Source organism: Morone saxatilis, unplaced genomic scaffold (assembly GCF_004916995.1).
Source record: "Morone saxatilis isolate NCDOM2014 unplaced genomic scaffold, NCSU_SB_2.0 Contig15, whole genome shotgun sequence".
Classification (NCBI taxonomy): domain Eukaryota; kingdom Metazoa; phylum Chordata; class Actinopteri; family Moronidae; genus Morone; species Morone saxatilis.
The window spans coordinates 23,650,417-23,660,884 of record NW_023339707.1 but is presented as its reverse complement, the minus strand read 5'-3'; the positions used below and the strand labels follow the sequence as shown (position 1 = coordinate 23,660,884).

At 38.7% G+C, this 10,468-nt stretch overlaps 2 protein-coding genes across 2 annotated transcripts in view; one reads left to right on the top strand and one right to left on the bottom strand.

Moving 5' to 3' along the window:
* The window catches only part of LOC118324242 (acetyl-coenzyme A synthetase, cytoplasmic-like), a gene marked incomplete in the record, with an annotated part of 30,191 nt that extends 22,296 nt beyond the window's left edge, over nt 1-7,895 (top strand). The window contains 11 exon segments of the mRNA XM_035656467.1: nt 813-950; nt 1,480-1,650; nt 2,274-2,407; nt 2,638-2,770; nt 3,076-3,132; nt 3,371-3,451; nt 3,555-3,663; nt 3,764-3,832; nt 4,069-4,245; nt 4,566-4,640; nt 5,130-7,895. Of these exon segments, the coding sequence (XP_035512360.1) occupies nt 813-950; nt 1,480-1,650; nt 2,274-2,407; nt 2,638-2,770; nt 3,076-3,132; nt 3,371-3,451; nt 3,555-3,663; nt 3,764-3,832; nt 4,069-4,245; nt 4,566-4,640; nt 5,130-5,254 (1,269 nt within the window).
* Nucleotides 7,896-9,297: 1,402 nt separating this feature from the next.
* The window catches only part of sarnp (SAP domain containing ribonucleoprotein), a gene marked incomplete at its 5' end in the record, with an annotated part of 3,350 nt that continues 2,179 nt past the window's right edge, over nt 9,298-10,468 (bottom strand). Inside the window, 2 exon segments of the mRNA XM_035657396.1 lie at nt 9,298-9,895; nt 9,984-10,076. Of these exon segments, the coding sequence (XP_035513289.1) occupies nt 9,854-9,895; nt 9,984-10,076 (135 nt within the window).

Below are 10,468 nucleotides of genomic sequence, written 5' to 3'. Positions count from 1 at the left end.
ATTTCCTTTTTGGTTTGTGCTCAGTTAAATAATGAGAAACATCTGAGCGTGTAGGAAGCAGTGATTGAAAACACAAGGACTCTGCCATCGTCTTTAACACGATGCTGATTAGTCGGCTCTGTATGAATCCCTCTTTAACAGCGTTATTGGAGATGAATCTCTCTCTCTCTGTGTGTGTGAAAGATGTTGAGTGGACATCAGATCTGGGTCTGTTTACTGTTTCTGGGACTGATTGATTGTTTTTGACACATTAAGTCAGAGGAGATTGATCCCAAAACCCCCCGAAACTGTTCATCCGTCACTCAGGAGACAAACTGAGACACTTTTAGAAACATGTTGTAGATTTATTTTTATGAGTGTCTGCATCTTATCTTTCTCTATCTTGATCTCTCTCTTTCTGTGAGTCAACTCTGTCTAACAAAGATATAAAATACCCCCATTAGTCCTTAAACTGTACAGTACTTTTAGTACATCCCACAGTAGGTGACCCAGCTCTGATTGACACACAGGTAATAAGTGACATTGTCTGTAAGTTTTCTAACAACTCTTTGTTGCTTTTATTCACTCAGATCCACAGTTTTCACGTTTTTCTCTCGTTTGCTCTCCCTCTGAGCTGGTTTGCGAGGCATTTTTTGTCAAACTAACTTTCTTTCACTTTGGTTGTGTGTTTTTAGATCGTAGAGACATTTTGTTGTTTGAGTTTTTAGTGACGGATTTAATGATTTTATAGATAACGAGGGGAATTTGTGTGTTCATTCGTCCTGTCTGTTTTGTGTGTGTGTCCCTTTTTGTGTGTGTGTGTTTGACACCAGGTCCCGTGGAACCCCGACGTGGACTTGTGTTGGCACACTCTGGTTCGTGGAGCTTCAGACGAGTGTGAACCAGAGTGGTGCGAGTCTGAAGATCCGCTCTTCATCCTCTACACCAGCGGCTCAACTGGCAAACCAAAGGTAGCGTAAACACACACAAATGTGCATTTAAAACATAATTAACTATTCAACCTGTGATTTGTACATATTTAAGTAGGGGGGAAGCTGGTTGAAGTTGTAAACGTAGCGCTCAGATAATTACTTGATGAGTTGAACAACACGATATCACGCTGTTAACAAATAAAAATGTCCAAGCAGCTTCTTTATTATGAGGATTTGCTGCTTTCTTTTTTCTTTTATATCATTAAACAGAAGAGAAAATATAAATATCTTTTGGTTGACATTGTATAGACTTAACTGCTGATACATTTATCAAAAAAAAACTCAAAGCATCTGCAAATAAATTTGGTAACTTGAGTCCAGACAATGTCCAGGATGTGCTCACTGGAGCATGGACCACATCCTGCTTCGCTCTTGTCCCACTTGTGATAGCTTTTACCCTGAAATTTCACCGGGCACGGCTGTACGACGTTGCGTTCACCCGTCTTAAAATCCCTCCGAGAGCGTTTCAGGAATGTTGCTCGCTGTTGAAACATCGTCTCGTCTGCAGGGAGTTCTTCACACGGTCAGCGGCTACATGCTGTACACCGCCATCACCTTCAAACTGGTGTTTGACTACCAGCCCGACGACGTCTACTGGTGCACGGCCGACATCGGCTGGATCACCGGGCACTCCTACATCACCTACGGCCCGCTGGCTAACGGGGCCACCAGCGTCCTGGTGAGTGCGGGCTGAGGGGTCAAACAGTTGCTCAACTTCCTGTTTTTTAGTCTTCAAACAACTTGGCTGATGGTCGATCTATTGTGATCGCAGGTGGTGTCCATTACGGTCTGCAACTAATCCAGTCTTTAAAATCCTTCCGTCCTATTATTTATATTTAGTTGTACAGTATTCTGTATAGAACATATAATAAGCATAACCAGCTAGAAAAACACTATTTCTAGTGTAAGTCTTTTGAATTTCTTTAATATTTGTCCCTTTTTAAAGATCTTTAGAATATGAACTACTTGTGATTGGACATATTTCATCAAAATATTAATAATTTACATGATTTACACATTTACTTAATAACCTGTTGTCTCTTCTAACTTGTAAAGCTTCAGTCTGACCTTTCTGCAAGTTTGTATTAGTTTGAATTAGAGCTTAAACAAAAAGAAGATTTATTGATTAATCAGCTTTATCTATTTATAAACCAAATTATTGTTCGCTTTATTGGAATTCATAATTGAATTAACCCTAACCCTAACCCTAACCCTATTGTTCAGGCAGAAGATAGATTGATTGGTACCAAGCCTGAAATGTGACGTTATAATCTCCGTTCTGTTTGTGTGTGTGTGTTTCAGTTTGAGGGCCTGCCTACCTACCCAGATGTGAGTCGTATGTGGGAGATTGTGGACAAATATCGGGTGACCAAGTTCTACACAGCTCCAACCGCCATCAGGATGCTGATGAAGTTCGGCAGCGAGCCGGTGCAAAAGTGAGTCGTTTCTGAGCGTCAAACGTTGACTTCCAGTGACGCGTATCATGTTTTCATTCAGGAAATAAAAGATAAATGTGCAGTTCCAGAAAAAACCTGTTAAACTAACATAGTTTGACCTAGAAGCCCAACAGGAAAGTGATGATCTGGGTCTTTTTGCACGCAGGGAGGCAGCTGTACTGGTTTCTGTGGTGAATCATTAACTCGTCTAACCTGTTTTCTCTCTGCAGGTATAAACGACAGTCTCTGAAGGTTCTGGGGACGGTGGGAGAGCCCATCAACCCCGAGGCCTGGCAGTGGTACTACAATGTGGTGGGAGAGAAGAGATGTCCTATTGTCGACACCTTCTGGCAGACGGAAACTGTAAGTTAATAAAGTATATTATAGTTATTCTGACATCCACTGAGGAGCTTCTTAACGTTCATATTGTGTTAGAGATAATTTAACTTCCTCATAGACAAACAAAGGACAGAACTCCCTACAATCTACACATTTAGAAAGAAAACATTGACATAAAAATGTGTAATTTATCCTCCATTCACTGTTTTTAACTCCCTCACTCAGCAGTGGTTGCTGACTGTGCTGCCACCTGCTGGAGACACAGGTTATTCACACCCAGTCGGATAAAAAAAACAACATTTCTAACTGGATGTTTTGGGGTCTTTCAGGGTGGACATGTGTTGACTCCTCTTCCTGCAGCCACACCCATGAAACCGGGCTCCGCTGTGAGTACATGAATGTTTATTAAAAAGGACGAGATTAAAGAATAAAGACATGACTGTAGAGCAATAAGACAACGCAAGATATAATGAGTTGACTGGTATTTCATTGTAGAGGAGATTAAACTGGGTAGATTTATTCCTAGATGACTGTCAAACCTTCATTAAAAATCTGATTTTAATATCATAATAAATAAATAAAATATACAGTCAAGAAGTTAAACTGTTCTTTTCTGTCCTCCAGACGTTCCCGTTCTTCGGCGTGGTGCCGGCAATCTTGAATGAGTCAGGAGAAGAGCTGGAGGGACCGAGTGAAGGATACCTGGTTAGGATTATTATTATTATTAATATTATTATTATTATTATTATTATTGAAGTATCTGAATCTGTGTTTCACTCTCTGGCTCGTCGTCTCTGCCTTCGATCAGGTGTTCAAGCAGCCGTGGCCCGGCGTGATGAGGACCGTGTACGGAAACCAGCAGAGGTTTGAAACCACGTACTTCAAGAAGTTCCCTGGATACTACGTGACGGGAGACGGTGAGATCAAACACTCATGAGAATATACTTTTTATTTTAGGCTTTTCTTCCTTTTCATTTATTGACTTGTTTTTAATGTGTGTTTGTTTTTAAATCACAGGTTGCCGTAGAGACAAGGATGGCTATTATTGGATAACAGGGAGGATAGACGACATGCTGAATGTCTCAGGTAAGACTGACAGCTGAGATCATCTGATGAAACCTGTGTTATTTTATTTTAAATGTTTAAAGTAACAATTTGACTGTAATGTACAACAAATGTACAGAAACCAGAAACTCAAATAGCTTCTCAGAGAAGGAGAAGAAAGTTTTCTTCTTGTCTCTAAAGATAAACTCTGTTCCTGATGATCATAAATTGGGAAGATTTACGTTCTACGGTCCGTTAACCGCCCTCCTTCCCTCCAGGTCACTTGCTGAGTACGGCGGAGGTGGAGTCGGCTCTGGCGGAGCACGAGGTCGTTGCCGAGGCCGCTGTGGTGGGCAGACCTCATCCTGTGAAAGGAGAGAGTCTCTACTGCTTCGTAACTCTCACTGACGGAGTGACGTACAACCGCACGCTGGAGGCGGAGCTCAAAAAACAAGGTTGGTTAAACGTGGCTCTGGGAAAAGTGTTTGACTTTTAATCTTTGACAATTCAAGTGGTTTTTGTAGAATTGTGTTTTTGTCCGGGAGGAAGAGCTTCTGAAAAGTCTCCACTGAAGCTCTAGTACTATTTAGTAAAGAAAAAGGAGGAGATTTAAACCTGAATCGGATCCTGCTGCACAGATACAACAGCTTCTACAAAAGTTTATCTAGTTGTGTCTGAGATGTTTATTTTAAGACAGTTTAACTTCTGCGTAACCTTTATAATAAAACCTGGTCTTCGGTGAGACTTCAGATTCTGATGTGAGTTGTCTTCACAGTACGGGAGAAGATCGGTGCCATCGCCACGCCAGACTACATCCAGGAGGCTCCAGGACTCCCCAAGACCCGATCCGGTAAAGTTCTTTACTCTGAAATGTATGGCACAAATATATAAAGCTTTAAAAAGGAAAGGGTGAAGTCAGAACTTAACATGGGACTCGGACTCATTCCAACAGTATATTAGTTATATATATTATATATAAGTTATAGTTATTTCCAGTTTTCCAGAGAAAATAAAGTGATGTTACCCTCTAGATCTGTTCCTACTACTTTTCTATCATAGAGAAAACTGACAACCCAACTATGTGTCATATTTTATGGATATTAACAGAACTGAGAAACTGTACAGTGAACCCAAACGGTGAACAAAATAACTGCAGGAAGTTGGTGCAAAACCAAAGATTTGACATTTTGAAATTTGACATTTGAATATTGTTTTCAGATGTTTTTTTTTTTTTTGAATGAAAAGCTGATATATTGGCCTATAGTGTATATTTTTAAGTTCCCTTAGCTTTCACTTGCTTGATGTTTGACCCTCTTCGTGTGTCCGCCGCTCTCCGCAGGTAAGATCATGCGACGGGTGCTCCGCAAAATCGCCTGCGACGAACGAGACCTGGGAGACATCTCCACGCTGGCCGACTCCTCGGTGGTCGATCAGCTCTTCCGGAACAGATGCTGCACGGTGTGACGGCCTCCGGGATCCTCGCGGGGAGGCTCAGACCGCCGCACGCCGCACGCCAGCGGCCACAAAGCCAACCAGGGAAGGAGGAGGAAGAGGAGGAGAGGGAGAAATTCCATGAACTTGGTCTTGTCTGACAAACAACCTTTAGCTTCCGATGTACAGCAGAGCCTTTATTTAAAACGACCCCACTGTCAGCAGCAGGTAGAGACGCCACATCTGGATATTTACCACGCCCCTAGCGGTAGTGATAACCGATTTAGACGCTTAGATGTCTTCCAGATGTTTACTGCTGTTACAAAACAAGGCGGTGGTGTGTGTGTGTGTTTGTGTGTTAGAGAGAGAGAGAGAGCGAGAAGCCAGAGGTTGTTTCTGTGAAAGACCGCCCTGCAGTCCGAACTGTGGGAGAGCAGAACAACGGTAACACTTCCTTTGGTTTTATCCTTCAGTTTTTAACCAATAACACACTGCTCAGTAACAAAGCATACACACAGTACTCGTACAGCACTGCATCACTACAATAGTTTACTGTGGTTTCAAAAGGACGAGTTTCTACACTGGAATAAGGCTAAAGGTGAAGTGCTACCTGGAACTGCCCTGTAGTTAATGTAACAAGTTGTCTCCTCCCCTCGCCCGCTGCCATAAGTACTGTTAATGTACACCGATGATTAGCTCAATCTGAGAAAGAGAAACATTTCTACTAGTTTTACTTTCTGTTGTAATTTTTTTCTAAAAACATGTAGAGTGTCATTTTGGTTTTTGGTTTTTATGCCAACTGATTTTTGGTATAGGATTCGTTGGGTCTGCACGCTTGTATGTTCTCTTTTTTTTGTACGTTTCAGAGAAGTGATCAGACTCTTCTGTCAGTCTGGTGTGTTGAAGGTGTGTTCGTCCTCGTGTGGCTCAGGACGCCAAACGGTCGGATTCTCTACGCTAAAGCCCCCAAAACCAGCTGCAGGTGTAAAGTTTAAAAAAGGGAAGAGAAGATAACTCAACAGTTTCTGATTTATTCTTCTCATGTTCCAGGAGCGTAGTGTGTCTGGACTCTATAATTATTAAATCTGGCTTTACTGTTGACTGTAATTATGAGTTGAATTTGGTAAAACATTGACCGTGTGTGACAGCTACAGCTTCTTTATTAAATAAAGTGATATGATACGGTACTATTGAAATTATACATTGTGAACAACTTTAAATCCAAAATAAGAAGTCATTGGTGTCATTATTCACGACTTTGTTCATTTTGAAGAGTATTGAAGCTCTTCTGCGTCAAACAAGTCTGGTGCTCCAATGTTGTATTATTCCATGAAAAGACCAAACCCAGTAATTTGTTTCTACTGAAGATGTAAGTCTTTAAAAACACCTCACACATATATAAGTCTCTAGAACTACACATCCTGTAAAAACAGTCCGATAAAGTCTTCTGTGGGTCCGGAGGAGCTTCGACATCACGTTTGTGTACAGATCCGTAACGGGACGTTTTAAAAGACGAAGGTTTTTAACCAGGCAGGGACGATCTAATGGAAGAAGCTGTTGCATTATGGGAAGTGTAGTTAGAACTAACTCAGGATATCTTGCTGCATCAATTTTAACCTTGTCTTTCGCCCACAACTACAACCCAAATGTCTTTATATTAAATGTTCACATTTGACAGTAGAGCTTCAATGGTTAGTCATTTAATCAATTATTCATAAACTTATTAAATGAAACTATTTTGATATTGATATTGAAAAATGTCCAAATTCTCTGATTTCAGCTTCTCACATGTGAATAATTAGTAAATAGTAAACTGAATATCTTTGGGTTTTAGACAAAACAATATATTTAAGGACTACTCGTCACTGAAACAGTGATCAATGTTTTCTGAACCAAGCAATAAATTAATAGAGAAAATGATAAACATATTTATCAATAATCGTTATATTAGCAGCCCAGTTTAAAAGCCGGAAATCAGATAATTTAAACATTTTCCTTAGATTATCTGTTTCAAGCCATTTTTACTATCAAAATAGTTGGTGATTAATTTAATAGTTGATAATTAATCGTTAACAGTTAGGCTCATTGATGTATTTTAAGTAGTTGTTCTGTGGCTCTGGGGAAGAGAATATCTCAGGCTTTGATACATTCATTGTTGGTTTTGGTCTTTTTGTGGGATTTTAGATAATGTATTGATCTGTCACACACTGTTCGGAGCCAATCTGTGGATTAAAACGAGGTTGACGCAGCGCACCCGTCGTCAAAATCATCTAAACATCTGAACTCGGAGCTCATCTGGAGCTTTTTACTGAGCTTCTCCTTTTAGTTTCTGTTGTCGGCGTCTGACAGTGAGAGAATGATTTTATTTGAACATCATAAAACCAGAAGCGGGATTTCATCAGCTTATCATTATTTTATCTTTTTTTTTATTTTATGTTTCAACGTGCCAATGTAAGTAACATTGAAGCTGGGTGTAAAAAGCTAATAATTGTATCTAATGTTTAAACAAAAAGTGCAGCTGCTTATTTGATTTGTTTTTTGTCTGTATAATAACTCGGTGAAGGAAAGAGAATTATGTAGTTTGTTGTTTTTCTTTGTTCATCCTCAGTTTTGTTTCCCTGTTTGTATCAACGTGTATGCAACAACAGTAAATGGACATGACTACTGCCTCTCATCCGCTGTCTCTGGCTGGTCCTTTAAAAACAAAATATTATTTAATATAGTATTGTGTGTATTGTGTGTATGTTAATGTCAGTATTATTTAAAAATTACTGACTTGGTGGCTTTTTTGGGACAAATTCACTGTTTTCTTCTCATTATCTATCAGCTCAAATGCAGGACGAGGCCGTTAATCACTGTGCCCTTATCCTGTGTAATTTTTAAATAATAATCTAAACCTTAAATATAACAATTTAATTTAGTTTCCTTTATAGAAATACTGAGATTTCAAGTTTTCTTACCTCCTGTGATGCTCTGCCGACCCTAAGTGGGGGTCTCTACCCTCATGTTGGGAACCACTGGTCTAGTCCACTGATTGAGTGACATAAACCAACATCACCAATTAAAAAACAAGCACTCAAATAGCAATATCCATGTAGACAATGGTTACATTAAGAAATAATATATTTGCTGTTAATTTAGTTACTTGGTGCCTTTTGCTGATTACTAACTTATGAGTTTTAATAATGGTACTTAATATCTGAATCAATCTTAATGATTAGATATATTATTCTCACTTTCAGGTTCATATTTGTATTTGTGGGCTCTACTATAATAAGTTCAAAGAATAGATTTTTAGATAATTATCAGAGCAGATAAATGATTGTAGGATCGTAGGAGATTTATATTATTCTGCATTATCATTAATTAAACTACAGCTGATACATTTTCGCTCCATAATAATTTATTTTGAATTCTTCTGAACAATCGATGGACTTTAAGCTGTTTTAACGCTCTAAAGTTCTTTGTGAAGGTTTACTTTACTAGAAAATATAAGTTTGAAGAGAACTGTTTTTGTTAACTGTGAAGTCAGTTAGATTTGGTTTGAACAGTTATAAAATATTAAATTGTCCATGTTTGTTCACTGTACCTCGGCCTCTCTTACCATCAGGAGTGTAAAAACTACAGGTTATAAACTCATTATTATAAAATACACAAATGTGAAATTATTGTTTTTCTTACTGTTATCGGCCACGAGAAGCAGTATGAAGTTACACAATAATAACATGAAGAAACTTTTCCAGTGTCCAACCTGCTACTTATTGTTATTTAGTTCAAAAGAGGCTTAAAGTTCAGTGTCTCTTTACCGTCGGTCAATATTAACGTTGTTCCTGTGCTGGACTGTGCAACCAATCACAGAAGTTCCCTTTATCTCTTATTGATAACTAATACTCACAGCATTGATTAAATGGTTACAGGTATAAATGTCAACCAGGGGATTACATAAAACAGCCAAAGTACTGTAGGATGATGATCACTCAGGTTTGAAGTTGATAATAAATTGCCTCTGTGTGTTCGACTGCAGCTCGGTAAAATAAAAAGACTCCAAACGAAACAAACGAGTCGAACAAAGCAGGTAGCAAAAAATTGAAAACGATTTATTTTAAATCACAAAAAGGTTATAAAATGGACAGATAACTGAATCAGTGTACCAATGATATCCCCCCCCACCAAAAAAACAAAATAACAGGCCGATCTGATAAATCAAAAGTACAATATACACACAGTAAATACAAATAGGTCAGTTTAATCATTTAAATGGATTATTACAAAATGTTTAATTGCATTAATTCCAATTAACAAATACAAGATTTACTTTTTTTTTAAAATGCCAAAATATTTCTGTTGTTCAACTTGATTTTATACATTTTATATTTCTAATTTCCCTTGTTGTATTTATGATAATGAGACATTTTTAGACGCAGGTTGGTTTTTAGTTCCTGGTTGCGTGAATTAAAATAACTGATCTCACTCGCCTATTTCTCTTTGTATTTAATGATACTTTAGATTTTTCAGGAATCCTTTTAATCGACAGTTGTTGTCTCTGTTGTGCAGCCATGAAAATGTTTTACCAAAAGAACAAAAAAAAAAAAACAGAAGAAAAAAAACAACAATAACGGTCTAAAACATCATTCACACATTTCCAAATCGTTCAGCGCGCTTCAGTTTCTTCGCCTGGAGAAAGAGAAGAAACATTAATACACACTCTAAAAACATATTGATATCAGTCAGAAGAATAAAAAGCAGTGGAAAGGAAACAAACCTCGACATCGGCTGAACCGACTGAACCGACTGAACCTGCACTTAACGCCCCGAACCGCTCCTTCCTCTTTTTCAGCTTTTCATCCTCTTCGATCTGGAAAACAACAAAAAAAAGACTTTAATGCAAACTGACTCCAGGAAAATGTCAACTTCATGAGTTCATCATGTCGCAGACGGACGCTCGGGCGACTTCTGCTGGTTTTTATTTCTATATTTAACAAAACAAACCAATGTGCTTTCACACTTTATCTGCTGCCTGAAACAACGTGAGGAAGAGTCGTTGTTCTTCTGCAGCTACAACTTGCTGCTCACTCACAGGCGCAACCTGGTGGCCAAAACTGTCTCATACATTCCTGCTGCTTAAAATAACACTGCAGCCTTAAAAACACACATTAAGATGAACTGCTAAGGTTTACTGCAGCAGGAGGCAGCGTGATTAAAGAAAGTCATACAAATCAGCATCAAATCTAACCAGCATGCATTGTG